Here is a 19,894-nt window from a genome sequence, read left to right as displayed (position 1 = left end):
TATATCAAAATTATTTTATCATGTATAGTTTTACATAAAGGAATCACAGATTTTTCTCTGATGTAATTAGACTCAGTATCTTTTTGAGAGTCATACATCTTGTGTAGTTCTTGCTGTCTTTATTTAATATATTAAATGCAAGAAATGATGCCAGCCAAAATCATATGTTAACTCTGGCAAAATAGCACCTTAGTTTGTAAAGACTTTGGCATTATCTTGGGCCCTGGCATGCATTTTGTAATTAACTTCTATTATAGAAACAAAATTATGCATTATTAAACAATGAATTTTTAAATATAATTAATTCTTTCCCCATGATGCTTACTGAGATTTTATTCCATTTTTTAGCGATTTTTATTACTCAGAATATAAAGCTAGATCGAAATTTTCTGACTTATAACCTACATCCATGCATATATACACATACCTACATGCACTTTGTTTTTTGTTCAACGAATCTGTAGGAGTGCTGATGACACTGACTCCATCTCTGGTCCTCCATCTTGTTCATGCCTCCTTTGGGGCTATTGTTCCAGGCCCCATGGAAGTTAATGTAAGCCCTGCCTGGAACATGGGAAGACTTGTTCTAATCTCCCTAAAGTGGTGCCTGGAAGGCTCCACATTAGATAACTAGTAGAGAGCCTATGATGTGCAGGTGGTACCACTTTAGATAACTGCCCTTTGACCTCACCACCATGCCCCTGACTATAAAAACTGTGGCTTAAGGTCTGGACTGGGGGGGTGGGGGGTGGGGGGAAGCTGTGTGGCTGCCTGAATCCTTTGTATGATGTAGGAGATTGCAGATTCTCAGTTACAGAGGACATAACGGACAGTTTTGCCAGACCAGGGAGTGATGTGAATTTGGCTCAATGAGACGATACAGAGAGGAAAATACAAGTGATAAAAATAACCTGGGAGTTTGGGTTTTATGCATTAAAGGCGTGACGGAATGAGTTCTGATGGGCTTTTAAAGGGAGGTTAATAATCAGTTCCAATGAAAACCTACTTGTTATTGGTATCTTAGGTATTTGCAGTGAGAAGTAGGGGGACAGGGGGTCATTTTGCCAATAGCATTCAGAGTTCTGTGGTCTCTGTTTTCAATTCTGCCAAGAACTGTGTCAAAGGTGAGAAAGATACGGTTTTACCATGCTTTTGTTATACATTTTCTTCAACTGAAATGTGGACTTATTAAGATGGTTCTAAATATAGGTGTGTATGTGTACATATATTAGAGTCCAAATTCATTATGATTGGGGATTTTATTCTTTCCACTCAATGATAGCAAATCTTGTGATGTCTCCCAGAGAGATGTATTTTTTTTACACATGATAAAATGACTAATCACTAAGCTTGTTATGATAATACATTATTAACTTAGGATCCAGTAAAAAATCTCTCTGGGGTTTATAATTTTAAACCAACAAAAGTTTAGGGGCACCTGGCTAACTCAGTCAGCAGTACATGTGACTCTTGATCTCCAGGTCCTGAGTTCAAGCCCCAGGTTAGGTATAGAGATTATTTTAAATTAAAAAAAGAAATGAGGGGGACCTGGGTGGTTCAGTCAGTTAAGTGCCTTCAGCTCAGGGCTTGATCCCCACTCTTCATCAGGCTCCCTGCTCAGTGAGGAGCCTGCTTCTCCCTCTCCCTCTCCTACCGCTCCCCTACCCCTGCACATGCTCTCTTGCTCTATCTCAAATAAATAAATAATTAAAAATAAAATAAAATAAAATAAAGCATTGGCCTGAGGGCAGGCATCCAGTTTTAAAAAAAAAAAAGTTTGTGACTATTCTTTAGAACCTCTTAAAATACGTTGTGGGCCATTCGGGCAAAGATGAAATTTTCTCTCAAGCTGAGGTCTTGTTTGAGTGAAAATTGGAGCCCTGTTGAAAGCATTTAGAATAGGTTTTGTACTTATTTTTCTTACCTGCCGGTTATTTATGGTTTTTATTTTCTCAGAGAAAGAGCTATAGTTCTGTAAAACGAAAAAGAAGAGAAAGAGTGATTAAAGCCGATTTGATTCAATAGAGTATTTTGCTCAAATTTACCCATATTTCCAATTTCTAATGAAATGACAACCTAAGTCAAATTCAAGTTATTTAAATTTCTGTACCAAAAAAGAGGGAAGTAACAAAATTCTCTGAAAAGCTTATGAGATTTATACTTTCCCCAGAAATAAGTAGGGAAGTTGCTATTTATCATATAGGCTTTAAATTTGGGTAAAAGAAATTATGTGAACTGTTAAGAGAGAAACTGAGGCATATTTAAAATTTTAAGAGTTCTTTTGAACAAAAACCAATTAGAATTGGGCAGCACCAAACTAGAAGTGCTTAAAAGAACTCTGATAGGAGCTCTGGGAAAGACTTTTATGAGGTGAAGGTGAAAGTAAAGCAAGGCAATTATTGATTGGCTATAGCTTAAAGGCCTAGTTGGCTGTTTGTGATTGGTTGTCCTTAGATCTCAATTTTGTCATCTTGAAGCATAAACTTGGATTTACTTATGCAGGCCATTATGGTTTTAGAGCCACTTCAGAACAACATTATTTTCCCCAAAAAAGGTCCAGAGCAGGGGTAACTGTAGAACAACCATAACATCAGCAACGAAAGGACTTCATATGGAATAGCTGGACTATCTTGTCCCTTCCAGTTTCTTAAACACAAGGAGCACTGGGCTGAGGCTTTTATACCAAGCTGAATCCTTGAGAACTGCTCTCTAAACTTGTGGGACTGAATACTCCAACCCTCTCATCACGGACTGGTTCCCCTGGTAACCTTAGGTGCCTCCAAAGTCACCTCATTACCATAACAAGAGACACCTTTCATCCTCTCCTCAAGGGAAATTGCAAGGGTTTTAGCAGTTCTGGCCAAAAAGGGCAATGACAACCAAAGATCAATAACATTTCTTACTATAAATCATAATATAACAGGTGGATGCATATTTTACATTGCTATGTCTTCCTATTTTTTGTTCCTTTTATTTTATGTAATAACCTCTTTATCTTTTACAGTACTCTGTCAGGAAGTCTATTTTGATATTAATATAGCTTCTCCAGTTTTCTTATGCTTACTGTTTTCATAGCACCGTATCTTTTCCCTTCCTCTTACTTCCAGGCTGTCTGTATCTTTTTATCTAAAATGTTTTTCCTGGGGCATCTGGGTAGTGCAGTCAGTTAAGTGTCCACCCTTGATTTCTGCTCAGATCCTGATCTCAGGGTTCTAGGATCCAGCCCTATCTCAGGCTCCACCCTCAATGTGGAGTCTGCTTGAGATTCTCTTTCTCCCTCTCCCCTCTGCCTCTCCTGCACATGCTGTCTGTTTTTCTCTCTCAAATAAGTAAATAAAATCTAAGTATATATATATATATATATATATATATATATATATATATATATATATATATATATAAAATAAAGTGTTTCTCCTGTAGGTAGCACACAGTTGAGACTTGCTTTTTTTTTTTAACACAGTCCAACAATTTCTGCCTTTTAACTGATGTGTTTAGTCCATTTGCACATAATGTAATTCTCAGCATAGTTGATTTAAGTCTCTAATATGGCTACTTATTTTCATTCTACATCTTCTCTTTTTTGTTGATCTGTTAGGCCTTTCTTGCCTTCTTTTGGATTACCTGAATATTTTTTTTTCTCATTCCATTTTATCTACTGGCTTCTTAGCCATATCTCTTCTTATTATGTTGCTAATGTTTGTTCTACAACTAACAATAGGATTACTTAGCTCATCAATGTCTATTTACTGTCAATATTATCACTATTCACACTTGACCTTTTATACCTGACAGTTTCTGTTTCCCATTTTTCAATTCTCACTTTCCACTTGACATTTTATACTCCACGCTCCACAAATGTAATAACTTTACAACAACAGTATAATTCTATTTATTCACTCCCCTGCTTTTACAGACATAATAGGAAAGTAAAACTGCCATATTCAGACATTACTGTTTATGTAGAAAACTCAAAAGGATCCACAAAGAATTGAAAAAAAAAAAAAAAAGCAGTTTAACAGGTAGCTGGATATAAGATTAATATATAAGTCTGGTGTATTTCTATTCACCAGAAGGAAATAGCTAGAGAATGTAATTAAAGATTGAAAACTTGTGTAAGACTGCTACAAATAAAAGTTATTAATCTGCATTGAGATATATTATCAGAGACCCAAATAAATGGACTTGTGATTTCTCTACCCTTGCCATTTACTACATAACAGTGCATCTACTGACTCATGCTGTCTCCACCTTCCCAAACTACTTGGGGAAGAGAGGCCAGAGATTAAGAAGGGACTTGTCTCTGAGTGGCTTTGTCAGTTAGACCTCGGCCTTTGGCTCAGGTCATGATCTCAGGGTTCTGTGATGGAGTCCTCCTGCACTGGTATCTCTGCCCTGCAGGGATTCTGCTTCTTCCTCTCCATCTGCCCCTCTCTCCCACTTGTGCTCTGTTCTCTCTCCCAAATTAAAATAAATAAATAAATAAAAGCATGAAGAAGAAGAAGAAGAAGAAGAAGAAGAAGAAGAAGAAGAAGAAGAAGAAGAAGAAAGAAGAAGAAGGAGAAGGAGGAGGAGGAGGAGGAGGAGGAGGAGACTTGTCTCTGAGATCCTGGTTAGGAAAACCCACCCTCACCTCTGGACGTGAGAATAGATTATATTCCTAATCTGTGAAATGATTATGCTTAAGGCAAAAAATTATAAGGTCTGGTAAAAGTTCACTAACATAAAGAGATCAATAATGTCTCAGCTATGGCCAAATAGCTTAGTGAGTTCTGGCTGCAATAACAAAATGTCATAGACTAGGTGGTTTATCAACAGAGATTTTTTTTTCTCACGGTTCTGGAGGCTGAAAGTCTGAGATCAGAATACAAGCACCCTCAGGTTGCAGTGAAGTTCCTCTTCCAGGCTGTAGAATGCCAATTTCTCATTGTAGCCTTACACAGCAAAAAGAAGGTGAGAAAAGGGCAGCCCGGGGTGGGGGTGGGGGTGCTCAGCGGTTTAGTGCTACCTTCAGCCCAGGGCCTGATCCTGGAGACTGGGGATCAAATCCCACGTCAGGTTCCCTGCATGGAGCCTGCTTCTCCCTCTGCCTGTGTGTCTCTCTCTCTCTCTGTGTGTGTGTCTCTCATGAATAAATAAAAATAAAATCTTAAAAAAAAAAAAAAGGGGAGAAATCTCTCTGGGGTCCCTTTTATAAGGACACTAATCCCATTCATGAGAGCTCCACCCGTGAATTAGCAGGTTTTGCCTCCTAATACCATCACATTAATGATTAGGATTTTAATCTATGTATTTTAGGGGTATGCAAACATTTGGTTCATTGCACCAAAGTTTATAGAGATACTAACGTTTGGATTTGATGAATTTTGACAGTTTACCACATTCACAACACCATGCTTGATGTTAAAGGTTGATTCAAATTGTCTCTTAGGTCCAAGAACTCAGGCTAATGTGTGTGGGGACCTGTGTATATATATACAGATGTGTGCGTGTGTGTGTGCATAGACTGGGAATAGGGGAGGCTAGGGAAATATACATTTCAATTAAAATACCAGGCAGAAAGATGCAAGTGCTAACTTTTTTTTCTTTTTAAAAAACAGCTGCTTTCTTATAAAATTAATGATTATTGTACTGAATATGGAAGAATATAAAGAAAAATTCAGATTGATTGTATTTACATTACCCTCAAAGTAATACTTTTCTGTGCACTTTTACAGAGATTTCTCTAAATGTTAGTCCACATTTGTATGAGCAGAGACTCTGTTCCACTAGAGTGTAGCATCAGGCAGTCTGGATATCTGGGCTCTCTGTGAGCTCCTGGTAGAGCAGACACTTAATATCAGAGATAGGGACACTGGAACAGAAGTCCAGAAGACATGATTTCTGATTTTTATGAAGCCCAGGACTGTGGAAGAAAACATGAATCTCCCTTGTAGATAGGCTTCTAATTTGTAAATTCAGTTAGATTAATTCAGGTTCCCTGAAAGAGATGGCTAGAGGGAGAGTCCTGGAGGGAAATACAAGGGAGGTATACTAGTCTTTTTTCTTTTCTTTTTTCTTTCTTTCTTTCTTTCTTTCTTTCTTTCTTTCTTTCTTTCTTTCTTTCTTCTTTCTTTCTTTTCTTTCTTTCTTTCTCCTTCTTTTTTTCTCTTTAAGTAAGCTCTAGCCCAACATGGGTTTTGAACTTAAGATCCCAAGATCAAGAGTCTTACACTCTTCTGACTGAGTCAGTCATGTGCCCCAGAAGGTATAATAGTCTTGAGGGCTAGGTAGATTGAACTTCAGCATCCAAAGATTGGAGGGAACAGGTACAATGATTGTGTGAGATTGGGCTTGACCATCTCTCGAGCTCTTCTTGGCTCCTTCAGAAGCCTGCATGTTCTGGATATAGGAGTTGTGAGATAGGAGAAAGTAAGGCAGGAGAGTAAGGTTCTTGTCTCCAGAGTCGAAGAGTGAATCTCATGGACAAAGGAGAGTGAGTAAAGCAACAGTTTTATTAAGCAAAGATACAGAAAAAGCTCTCAGGATTGAGAGAGGTCCCAACAGGATTTCTAATGTGGGCCTCCACTGACAGTCTTATTTAGAATTGACCAAGGAGCCTGTGGCTTTATTCTTGTGATGTCTTGGTTTGAGTAAGGACTAGTAATAACATCTTTAATGCCTTACTTTCTTTTTAGCATCTGGTTATTCTTTGTTGGTCACAAGTGACTGTCCTAAAAAAGACTACCACCACCCCTCCCTTGACACACAGGGCAGGGTGATCTAGTGTGTTCCCATACCTCTGGTTTTCTTACACGTCTGCATTTATGATTTCTGTGAGCTTGATCCCATAGACCCCTACCTGTCTCTCCCTACCTAGCCCTTCCTGTCCTTTACTCAAAAGCCCTGTTTCCCACCATTGTAGGGACCCATAGTTCTCCTGTGGAATTCAGACAAGATTCTCACCTACCAGGATAGAGATAAAAGGATCAGTTTGTAGTGGTCTGGAATAGATTGGTGACCATGCAGCAAAGGGCAGGGACCAGACCCTTGAGCAAACTAGGTCACAATGTAAGAGCATATGATGCTTGAACAGAAGGAATGTGAAGGGCTGATTAAGTGAGAATCTTCTCCCTTCCTCTAGGAATCCACAAGGTAAAAATTGGAGAGGGCAATCAGAATGAAATGATCATCCACATGAGGGATATCAGAGCCCTGGGGTTCTGTGTATTATTTCACATGTGAAACATCTATCCTCAGTGATAGATGAAGTCAGGAAAAATATGTGCATAACCCTACTATCATACATTTCTTTAGAAAAACAATGTCATGTCATATATGCCATTTACTTCTGTGCTTTATTCACATCAGGCAGATGGAAGCTTGTGAGGATAATCAGCTTAGCTATAGATGGAGGAAAGCTATACTAACATGTATATAGTATATAGTAGGACTAACTTATGAATTATAGTATAAGGTGATTATATAAATAACCTACAAATTATGTGGAATAAAATCCAGTTCTCTAAGTTAGACATACCTGGAATGCCACATGAATTCAAAACATGAAGACATCAGATGTGGTTAAAGAAATCTGGATAAGGGACACTTGGGTGGCACAGTTGGTTAGCGTCTGATTCTTGGTTTCAGCTTGAGTCCTGATCTCAGAGTCTTAGGATCGAGCCCCACATCAGGCTTCATGATTAGCTTGGAGTCTGTTTGTCCCTCTTCCTCCCTGTTGCCACTCCCCATGCATGCTCTCTCTCTCTAATTAAATAAATAAAATCTTAAAAAAAAAAAAAAGAAGGAAAACTGGATAAGCTTTGTGCTGGAGATGATACTTAAGGCTTAACTTGCCAGCAGAATTTGAACAGGCTGAAATTGCAAAGGGACTCCAGATGGAGGGAATCACAAGAAGAAAGATACAGAGGAAGGAAGACAAAGGGCACATACAAATGGTAACAGACATTGCTTTTTGAGGTGTAGATATCTTAAGATGGTGACATCTGGCAAGCAGTTAGGAATTTTTCTAGGGGTGTAGAATTGGCAGTCTTCTGCGTTGACATGGTGGTTAACACAAAGGAGGGAAATATCTACAGAAAAGAGATGAGACCTGAAGACAGAATTTTGAGGATAATCTCAAAATCAAAGGGAGAAAATATTCAACAACAGAAAGAAAAAACAAAAATCACAGAATTTTGGAGGACAGTATAGTGTACCTAAAAATGAGGGGCCTTGTTATTTAAGGAAGGAAGGTAGAAGATGAACACCAGGGAAAGGCAACTTGCTGAGGCAGTTAGATGTTGACTAGTTTCAAAATATGAAGGGGTTTATGAGGAAATTAATTGAGTGAAAGCAGTATTGTTCCTTAGACTTGAGTACAGTTTCCCTGTGACCTCTCAATATCTCCCACTCAAGCTCTTTCAGCTGGAGTGGAGGGGGAGCCATTCTCAAGAAGGAATGCCTAATTGGTACAGGTTTCTCAGTGTCGGGGTACTCAACTCAATATACTCCTGAAGAGCTAAAGGAAGAGATTGACACTCAATTTGAAGTCCTAGTAAATAATTAGGTGCGTGGAACTTGGTGTCTTTTTGTCCTGAAGTAACAGAAAGGCTGGTTTTGAGAGATTTAAGAGAGAGGTGTAAGAGAGCACTAAACAACTGTAGATGTCCCTAATATAAAAGATATATGTGGAATAGCACGGCTTCTTTCATGATTATTTATTAAACCACTCTCATCTTTGCAAGCAGTTGAGAAATAGGTATTTGTTATTCTTTAGTTTTGCCTTTGGTGTCTTTTGATTTTATCTTTAACATTAAAGATTCAGTATCATAGAAAGATCTATACCATGCTCAAAAGTAACAAACAAGCTATACTCCTTCGCAGGGAAGTCTTAAAAAAAAAAAAAAGAAAGAAAGAAAAAGAGACATCTGGGTGACTCACTGGTTGAGCGACTGCCTTTGGCTCGGGGTGTGATCCCAGGGTCCCAGGATCGAGTCCTGCATCAGGCTCCCTTTGGGGAGCTTGCTTCTCTCCCTGCCTGTGTGTCTCTGCTTCTCTCTCTGTGTCTCTCATGAATAAATAAATAAAATATTTGAAAAAAAAATAAATAAAAAAGAAAAAAAGAGATCACCCCAACTTGATCTCTATGATTTAGTTTAAATTTTATAATGTTGATTAATAATATGGGGTGCCTGACTGGCTCAGTCCATAGGGCATGTGACTTTTGATCTCAGAGTTGTAAATTCGAACCCCACGTTGGGTGTAGAGATTACTTAAAAAAAAATCTTTTAAAAAAATTTTAGATTACTAATAAATGTAGCTCAATAATACACAAAATAAAGTAGATTAAACCTGATTTATTACCTAAATCAAAAAGCTAGTGGATGCAAAAAGATAAGAGTTCAATCTAAATTTAATTAAACAGGATTCTCTGAAACAGAGAAGGCATTCTTGGGTGATGTGTAAAAATAGGAAAGCTTTCCTGAAGAACATATTACCTGAACATATGAAAAGATTTACAGTAGAGGGAGCTACAGTAAAGAAAGGGATATGCTTAAATTTAGTTTTCCAAAAGTCCATATGGACATTTAAAATTAGAATTATCAAGCAAAAAAAAATATTATTTTATATAATGTCAGAAACTTCTGCAGTAAGCATCTGGAGAAATCTTTATTTTTAGAGGTATAAAGCATTACATTGGTTGCTTTGGCAGTAGTTATACTTGGAGATTACATACTCTGTTTCTTCTCCCAAACTCATCAATCAGCAAAATCACTCCTCCTCTCCTTGGGAGGGACGAGGGAAAGGATAAAGGTGGTTTCTTTTCCATACTATTCTAGAAAATTACTTCCCCTCAAGGACATAAAAGCCTAACACCTGGTCTGTCTATAGGGTGACCACACATTCTGGTTTGCTGGGCACAGTCATGGTTTATACTCATTGTTCCCAGGTGGTTAATAGCAGTACCACCTTTTAATTCTCAAAACTTCCCAATTCAGACAATAAATTTTATAGACACCCTACATATGTAGCAATTGCCCTATGTATACTCAGGAGACACACAATACCTAAAATAAAAATTTTAAAGACTATACTTTCAAGGATCATTTCTACAATTTGTTACTAGAGAAGTTTCTCTCAATGTGTAGAGCACCGGAAACTACCGGGAGGAGGCGCAGCATCTCTCCAGACTGTGAAGCTGGTTTTTAGTGTTTGCTTCTGCAACGCCATTCACCATTGATATTGGTTATTTCTTCTCTTCCTTCGGGGGAGCAAGAGAGGGAGGATGCAGATGAGGAAATGGAAGGAAGGAAGGAAGGAAGGAAGGAAGGAAGGAAGGAAGGAAGGAAGGAAGAAAAGTTATTTAAAACTTTCTACTTAGCCTACAAAATGGAGGAATTGAAATTGCAAAAAAAAAAAATCATAAAATCAAACACGCAATAAAATTGATGTCAATTATATATGATACTTTGATTAACTTTATATATGAGTTAAACTGAGTAGGAATAAGCAGGGTTTTAAAAATATTTAATTTATTTGAGAGAGAGCAAGTGCAAGAGAGAAAAGAGAAAGAAAGAAAGAAAGAAAGAAAGAAAGAAAGAAAGAAAGAAAGAAAGAAAGGAAGGAAGGAAGGAAGGAAGGAAGGAAGGAAGGAAGGAAGGAAGGAAGGAAGAAAGAAAGAAAGAAAGAAAGAAAGAAAGAAAGAAAGAAAGAAAGAAAGAAAGAGCGAAAAGAAGCAGAACCTCCCACCCCCATCAATAGAGAGCCCCAGGTGGGGCTCGATCTCAAGACCAGATCCCAGAACCCTGAGACATGACCTGAACCCAAAGCAGACACTTAACTGATTGAGCCGCCCAGGAACCCCAGGAATACGCAGTTTTTACATATTTTACATATTTTTAAATACATATTTTTAAATAACAAAAGGGTAGAATTGTTAGTCATCTTCAATTAAGTGATTTATACTTTTTTACTCTTTGTTCCCAGGAGGGAAAAGGTCCCATATAGTCATTAGTTGAAGCTAATGCGTGCACTGAAATATCTCATCTATTTTTGTGACACTATTAAGGTCCACAGATAGAAAATGGACCAAAATTTCTTTCCTGGATTAATAACTCCCAATACTACTCCCACCTCCACTTATTTCCACTTAAATTTGAAAAAGACTTTTAATAATTAAGTTTTAGAAATTTTTAATAAGTTTTATAAATTTTTTTCAAGTGCGGGGGCCCCTGGTAGTTTCCATCTGTGCAGCATGCAACTCTTGATCTAGGGGTTATGAGTTCAAGCCCCACATTGGGCATAGAGATTACTTTAAAAAAATTTTTTTTCCAAGTGCTTCAGTATGGAAACCAAAAATGAAATGAGAAATAATATGAACAAATGCCATAATTGAGTATATTCTTATAAGCCAACAAAGCGTAAGGAAATAAATAGGTAATAGGTAAAGGAAGATTAGTGAAGCCTATTTTTTCAAGAAGTTTACAATCTAGTGGATGAAATAGGCATAAAAAACAATGTGGCATAATGAACGATATTTCAAAATAACATTGACATTAAAAATGAGTATTACACTAGAAAGAATTTTTTAAATGCAGAGAAATAGTGACTACATTCTAATTGAATCATAGCAGATGATAGACTTACTTGATTTTTAAGTACCAAAAGAGAAGGAACTTCTGTTTTTACTTTATAATGAATTCACATACCAATAAATATATTGAGAAAAAAGTTTATACTAGAATTGAAATCAAAGACAGACCTAGTTTAAAATACAAGACCCTTGTTTGTAGAAAAATATGTCTGATAAAAAGAACAAAATGAACAAAAAGCACGGAGCCAAATGAATAAATGGGAAATGATTAACAAAAGTGTTAACAAAAGGATTCATAATTGCCTTTGAAAGTATTGTATTTTTTTAAAAGACCTAGAAAAATGATCCTACTGATAAAAGAATAGGGAATTGAAAATATTGGCTAAAAAGGAGCTATAAAAATAAATAATTTTTTCTGCATTGCCTTTTAACAAGAAAATTAAAGGAAATGTGCAATTAAGGAACAACAGTGTCTACATAAGGCTTAGGGAAAGGAAGAGGAGAGAATAGTACATTGAATGCGGATCAAAGGGAAATAGCATTAATATAACGGGTACTAAAGGAGCTTGTGATGAGTTTGCTGATGCATTCAGAGCTGACTGACCAATGAGGGCACCCTCATTGAACTATTGCAGCAGCCTCTTACCAGTCTCTCACCTTGTTCTCTTGCTTTGTCCAGTCTAGTTGCAACACAGCAACCACAGCGTCCTGCTAAAAACTTGTCAGATCATGCCACTCTTCTTCTGCTCATAATTTTTCAATGGTCTCCATGCCCCTCAGAGTAGATTAAGGTTTTATAGCATCCTAGTAAGCCCTATATGATTTGGTCACAGTTTCCTCTCTGACTCCTCTCCCATCTCCCCCAAAGACCTCTCTCTGGTCACATCAGCATCCTTGAAGTCCCGGCAACAGACCAGGCCACACCCTCAGGGACTTTGCTGCAGCTCAGTGGTTCTCAAAGGATGACCTAGGGATCCCTGTAAGTCCTCAGGATCTTTTCATGCGATCTCAATGGTCAACAATAAAATGAATGGTCAACAATAAAATGAAAGATCTTTGGGGTCTTTAACATATTTTAAGAGTATAAAAGAGTCCTGAGACTAAAGCATTGAGAATCATGCCTCTCGTGAATCCACTCCAGCCTGGGGTAGCCTGGCCTCAGATATCTGCCCAGCTCAGTCCTATTCCTTCTTCAATACTTTGCTTGTACTTTACTATCCTGGTAAGGCCTACCCTGACCACCTCTTCCCAATCCCAGACTTCTCATTCTCCTTACATTTTCTCTTTTCCGTGGTATTTATTACCTTGCAACATACTATATAATTTACTTAAATATCACATTTATTGTCTATCTCTAACTGTGATTAGCATTGCATAATATATAGAGTTACCAAATCACTATGTTGTACACCTGAAACTAATATATGATATGTCAACTATATTTTAACAATAAAAATTTTAAATATATATATTTCCAAGACATATTGAAATAGTGGCTTTACAAAATGCAGCGAAAATATATACTTTCATCAAAATTTAATTGGGGAAAAACATTTAAAGAACACATAAAAATAAAAGTAGCATAAAGACTGCAACTTTTTCTGGTGAACCTATGGCAGAAGAAAAGAAATCTTTGAAACATCTTGTATCAGTAATTATACGCTCCAGCTTGAGGATGACACACACCACTTCCATCACTGTTCATTACTTATTAGCTAGAACTAGTCACCTGGCCCCACCCAACCGAAAAAGGGACCAAAAGTATACTCCTACCATTTATCTGAAGGCAGGAACCTGAAAATATTTGACAAATAGCACTACTGCATTTGATAAATCAATTCAATAACCAAGATTAATAAAATTTCATGTGAAATTAGTTCAGAATATACAATGACTGTAAAAAGCAAGTAAGTTCCAGTTTCATTATAAATAATAAATGGCTTAATCTTGACTTATATAGTAGAAAAATAGGTTAAAAGAGACGCCTGGGTGGCTCCCCAGTTGAGTGTCTACCTTGGCTCAGGGTGTGATCATGCAGTTCTGGGATCAAGTCCCACATCAGGCTCCCTGCAGCGAGCCTGTTTCTCCCTCTGCCTAAGTCTCTGCCTCTCTATCTGTGTCTCTCATGAATAAATAAATAAAATCTAAAAAAAAAAAAATAGGTTAAGATATATTACATTAATCATAATGAACTTTATTAGTGGTTTGGACTTGGGAGCATTTCATATCTTCCTTCCTTCCTTCCTTCCTTCCTTCCTTCCTTCCTTCCTTCCTTCCTTCCTTCCTTCCCTCTTTCTTCTTTCAGCAAATATTTGTTGAACCCTTCTATGTATAGCTAATGGCTCTAGGTAATAGGGATACAACAGTGAATAGAAAAGATTCTTGCCTCCCACAGAGCCTACTGGGAGAACACTGGCAATAAACAGGTAAGCAGAATTTCAAAATCAAAATAGTTATATATTGTGATAAATATTATAATGAAGATAAACATTTGATAAAGAATACCTGGGATAGTCAGAAAAGTCTTTTGAAAGTGATATTTGAGATGAGATGTATTTAGACTATAAAGGAGCTAGTTTTGCAAAGATCCAGAGAAAGAGAATTTCAGACAGGGGACATGTGCGAAAGTCCTGGCATGACTGAGAAGTAGCAAGGAGTCCTGTATGGTTTGTACCGGGGGAAGAAGAAAGGTGAGAGATGAAGTTACAGCGCCAAGCAGAGACCAAACCATGTAGGGCTTTGTTGTTGAAGGTGACAGGTTTAGATTTTATTCTAAAAAGGTAGAGAAAAGTCATGAAAGGATTTTAACCAGGGGATTGCCTGGATTTCTTTTATGTTTTTAAATTTTTCATTGGTTTCTGTAAAAGAATGGATGGGGGGGGGGGGGCGATGCCTGGATTCATTGATTTTGTCTACAACTATTTTGGTCTTCAGTTTAACCCCTCTAGTTCTGAATTAAAAAAACAAATTAACTGTTTAATTCCATTTAAATGCAATCAAATCCAACATCTTTAAAAGTATTATGTTTCTTTCTATAGAATAAAAGTGCTCAATCTTTCTATGGCCTCCTTCATTTTTCTACATCTCTCAACAAGAGTGGTATCCTTTCATGTAGGGGTACATAAGGGGAGCTTAAATAACCTCATGGCAGCAGGAAAAAAAGCAAAGATCTTGAGTGTAAGGTCTTTTGCTTCTTCTGGTTTGTAATATAATATTCTTTATCTACCAGGATATTGCCTACCTTTGGAGGTATTTAAGGCTGAAGTTTAAGTTGGGCGCAGCTGTCATTTGGTTTGTCTAGTTTCATGGTAATAACTCCTGGGTGGCTAAATATCATTATGTCCCGCTGGTCCAGGTCCCTGCTCTAGATCTGGCTGTGCTTTCTATTTGATCCGAGTCTCTTCTAACATCCTGGCCACTAGGCCTGTTGCTCTGCTAAGGTGACTCCTTCTGGCATGCTCTCCAGTCTGATGCTCAATAACTTGGGGTCAATGCGTACCACATAGAATCAGAGGCAGCCCAGGAAAGCTACGTGACCATAGTTCATTTTTAGATGGCTCTGCTTAAAATTGGTGTATGGCAGCCAGCATGTTTGCTTCCTTCCAGAATCTCAAATGGTGAATAGGAGGGAAAAGTACTCCTCTGCTCTCAGTGTTCTCCTCACTTAAAGAATGCTTGCTCTAGGCCAGAGCCAAAACCCACAGAGGGAAAAGTACAGAGACATCTGCTCCCCTCAATCTTATTTTCTTACTCTCTTCTTCTTCCCATTATTCTCCTTAGTTCAAAAAGGAATGTATCTTATCCCAGAGAAGGCCTGGCAATCATAGGTAGGAGTGGCATCTCTCTATTGCTGGAGAACTGCTTAGCCAAATATCCTTCAAGCTAACATGGCTATTATCTTGCTGCACAATTCATATTTACATATGAAAAGCAGAATTTTAATTTATTCTTTATTCTTTTTCAAGATTTCATTTATTTATTCACGAGAGACACAGAGAGAGAGGCAGAGACATAGGCAGAGGGAGAAGCAGGCTCCCTGTGGGGAGCCAGCTGCAGGACTCGATCCCAGGACCCTGGGATCACGACCTGAGCCGAAGGCAGATGCTCAACCACTAAGCCACCCAGGTGCCTCGAATTTTAATTTATTCCATTTGCATTGCTACTATAACAAATTTTAAATTCATCTTACACAAAGGGAAGCTTCCTTAAAACCAAGATGAAAGTCATGAGCTCAGAAAAGCAAAAAAGAAAATTATATTCTCAATTTTTTTAAAGTACTCATAATTACTATTTGATTCAATCAATCTTCACATCAAATTTGTATGTCCAGTGATCTTATTACTTCTATTTTAGGGAAGAAACTGATACTTATGAAGATATTTTTACTTTTTAATTTATAATACAAATTATCAAATTACATTATTGGGACTCCAACCATTCTGTCTACAAAACTCATGCTAAAATGCTTTCTCTTGAAATTTTTGTAGTTAATACTTACAAAGAAAGGAAAATAAAAGTCAAGGATTCCAGTATGTAACATGGATGAAGACAGATCAACTTAAAAATTTACATTCTAACAAAAGCCCAAAAAAGCAAATAATCTGAAACAGAATCAAGTTAATATATTGCTTAGGAATGATGTAAGAAAGCCACAGAGCAGGAAGCAAGCTGGCATTGTTCTGGGCAAATGCTCAAGCGTTATGATCAACCCAAAATCTCAGTAGCTTAATAGAACAAAAATTTATTTTCTGTTTCCATTACATCTCCTATTGAGTTGACAGACTTTCTGGTCCACACAGAGATCTACACAGAGATGAAGCTGCCACCATTTTGTTAGCTTCACCATCCTGGGCATGCACCTTCCTTAGTATTTCATCAGGGGAAGAAAGATACTTGAGAAACTCTCATGGGCTTTTGACTTTCTCAGCCTGCAAATAACACACTTATGTCCACTAAGATTTCACTGGTCAGAACAAGTCCTTTATACTCACCCAATTGCAAGGGAGCCAGGAAGAGTAGGAGAGCAAATGGAATGTTTGCTCTGTCTCTGTCACAGCCCTGTGAACCCTGATCCACACATTCAGCTTAGGGAAAGGAAATTTCCCTAATTAGGATCTGAAATCCTAATTTCAGATCTTTCATTTCCAAGGTTGCTTTTAGGTTCAGAATAAATATTATCCTTGTTTTAGAGACTGCTTTACATTTTGTGACTGGAGAAGAATATTTCAAGAGCTTTGTAAATCTTTATTAAAGGTAAAATTACATGGGACGCCTGGGCAGTTCAGTAGTTGAACGTCTGCCTTCGGCTCAGGTTGTGATCCCGGGTCCTGGGATGGAATCCCACACTGGGTTCCCTGCATGGAGCCTGCTTCTCCCTCTGCCTGTGTCTCTGCCCCTCTCTCTGTGTCTCTCATGAATTAAAAAAAAAAAAATCTTAAAAAAAAAGACCAAGTTACAGTTCTAAGGTCGTTGCAGGTAATCTATTTTTTTTTTTAAGATTTTATTTATTTATTCACGACAGATACAGAAAAAGACACAGGTAGTGGGAGAAGCAGGCTCCATGCAGGGAGCCCGACGTGGGCCACGATTCAGGGTCTCCAGGATCACACCCCCGGCCGAAGGTGGCGCTAAACCGCTGGGCCACAGGAGCTGCCTTCTATTTTGCTTTTAATGAAGTAGTGTTTATGTGATGAGAACACATCTATTCTTACCCATGTTGGGAATAAGATACCCAGGCAAGTAGAAACGTAGGGTCTCTAGTGATTGTGTGGTTTCTGTCACCACTACTCGCTTGTGACCACTTACTTGGCCTTTCTACTGGTTTAAATATAAAAGAGTGACTTAAAAAGTCAAGCGCCCAGCTTTTCACTTACACTGACAGGTTTCCATTTACAGAATTCCTTATTACATTACAGAATGTGGAATAAGAGAAATGTGCAAATTTGAATATGAACATGGGGTACCTAAAACCTAACGTAATAAGAAATTGATATATTTAGGAAATGTAAGGAAGTAGCACCATCTGGTGGGTAAGAAAGAAAGAATGTGGAGAATCACTGAATGCGTATTGCGGGTGCTTTTTAAAATTATTATTGCCATAGACATAATCAGGTTTTCAAATGAGACTTTTTGGGAGCTTTAGAATTGAGACCTGAGGAATCAAATCCTCATCTGAGAAAACAGGGACAAATGCATGGTATGTGCCCTTTCGTATTACCATTTCTGACTGATGTTTGTTCACATGAAACGCAGGTCAATTAAAGCAGCCTTGGTGATGATGAGAGGGTTATTTACAACCTGAGACTATTAGCATCAAAGAGCCTAGTATCTTGGTAATTTTAGACAGTTTACACATGCCAGGCCCAGACACTGAGTACTGGCTTCCAATTATTAGTAAAGCGCCAACAGGGAGCCTTTCTTCATACCTGTTTATTGGTCAGTACCAGAAATAATTGTTAAATTTTTCTTTTTTTGACAAAGGCAAGAGAAATAAAAAAGTTTTCAGCTTTTCAGTTCTGAAGTATCCATTTACTTAGCTGACATTTTTTCACAACTTGAAGATTGCTTCCTTGCGAGATTAAGTTTGGAGTTCAATTTGGCCATTTTTGAAAGGTTAACTTCGTTAAATAGAGCAACAATGTAATAAATCTGATCTGGAATTCTACCCTGATACTTTTATCTCATATTTTCTGTGATGTTCAGCAGCAAAAAGAGAATAGTAGACATTTTACATAGGAAGGGAAGGGTACAAGCTATCCACTCATTTATCATTGAGCCTTATCAAGCCAGACTTCTTTAAGATTTCTTTTTAGTTGACTTTTCCTCCATGCATCTCAAAACCATATGTTGTATTTTTTTTCCTAAGGATTTCACTTATTCACTTGAGAGAGAGAGAGAGAGAGAACAAGCAGTGAGGACCGTCAAAGGGAGAGGGAGAAGCAGACTCCCCGCTGAGCAGGGAGTCAAATGCAGGGCTCAATCCCAGCAGACACTCAACTGACTGAGCCATGCAGATGCCCCCATATATATATATTTTTTTAAGATTTTGTTTATTTACTTAAGAGAGGGAACAAGAGAGAGAGCACAGAGGGAGAAGGAGAAGCAGACTCCCCACTGAGCAGGGAGCCAGACTTAGGGCTCAATCCCAGGACCCCATGTGGGATCATTAACTTGAGCTGAAGGCAGACACTTAACCAACTGAGCCACCCAGGTGCCCCCAAACCATGTGTATTTTAAAATTTCTGGTCAGCAGGCTTCTGTGGTCAAGAGAGATGGCATAGCCCAAAGGTTGAAAGCCCAGACTCTTTTACCAGATTCCCAATTTTCTGAGATTCTATTATCCCTCAGCTCTCACTTCTAATTCCCATGCCTTTCACCCTAAGCAACTACTAATTTACTTTCTGTCTCTACAGAGTTGCCTATTTTGGACATTTCATACAAATGGAATAATACAATAAGTGATCTCTATAACTGGCTTCTTTCTCTTAGCATTATGTTTCCAAAGTTCATCCATGTTATAGTACATATCAGCACTTCATTGTTTTATGCTGAATAATTTCCTTTGTATGGATATACTACATTTTGTTCATCCATTCCCCCAGCATGAACTTTTGAATTATTTTTTTAAGATTTATTTATTTATTCATGAGAGACAGAGAGAGAGATGCAGAGACATAGGCAGAGGGAGAAGCAGACTCCCTGTGGGGTGCCTGATGAAGGACACAATCCCAGGATCCCAGGATCATGCTCCAGGCCAAAGGCAGATGCTCAACCACTGAGCCACCCAGGCGTCCTTGGACTTTTGAATTATTTCCATCTTTTGGCTATTATTAATAATGCAGCTATAAATATTAGTGCACACATTTTTATGTGGATATGTTTTCATTTCTCTTGGAACAGAGTTAGTAGGCCCTGGGAGTGAAATTACTACATCATATGATAACTCTGTCTTTAATCAAGACTACCTGATTTTTTAATTCTCTGTTCCTTGCCCTGTGTTTTGGGGCAAGTTATGCCTCAGTTTGTTTATCTATAAAGTGGCACCAATAGTACTTCATGTGGTTGTTTTAAAGATTAAACAAATAACAATGTGAAAGACTCATAATATATCCATAAACATCACCTAAGTGGATTTTTAAAATTAATTCCCAGATTTTCTTCTTTAAAGATTTTGTGAGAATCTTTAAACCAGAATGACATAAGGAATATTCTCAGGTTTGGTCAGATCTGGATACTTCTTCCTCAACTGTCCCAGCTCTGCCAATCATTTTCTGTTCTCCCATGATGTCTACCTCCATACCATTCCCTATTTGAATTGTT

General features: G+C 37.8%; 1 protein-coding gene and 1 non-coding gene across 2 annotated transcripts in view; one reads left to right on the top strand and one right to left on the bottom strand.

Moving 5' to 3' along the window:
- Positions 1-426: 426 nt before the first annotated feature.
- The window catches only part of LOC144289178 (uncharacterized), a 57,842-nt gene continuing 38,374 nt past the window's right edge, over positions 427-19,894 (bottom strand). The window contains exons 3-4 of the mRNA XM_077857426.1: positions 1,925-1,972; positions 427-564 (exon numbers count right to left, since the gene is read on the bottom strand). Coding sequence (XP_077713552.1) covers positions 1,945-1,972 — 28 coding nt within the window. The 3' untranslated portion in view covers positions 427-564; positions 1,925-1,944. The remainder of the gene's footprint in view (positions 565-1,924; positions 1,973-19,894) is intronic.
- On the top strand, positions 10,067-10,280 carry LOC144289241 (small nucleolar RNA U3). The gene has a single exon (XR_013357227.1). It is a non-coding gene; the product is annotated as a small nucleolar RNA U3 (small nucleolar RNA).

This window comes from Canis aureus, chromosome 18 (genome assembly GCF_053574225.1).
Source record: "Canis aureus isolate CA01 chromosome 18, VMU_Caureus_v.1.0, whole genome shotgun sequence".
NCBI classification, from domain to species: Eukaryota; Metazoa; Chordata; class Mammalia; order Carnivora; family Canidae; genus Canis; species Canis aureus.
Note: the sequence above shows the minus strand (reverse complement) of the source record. Positions and strands in the feature narration are given on the sequence as shown.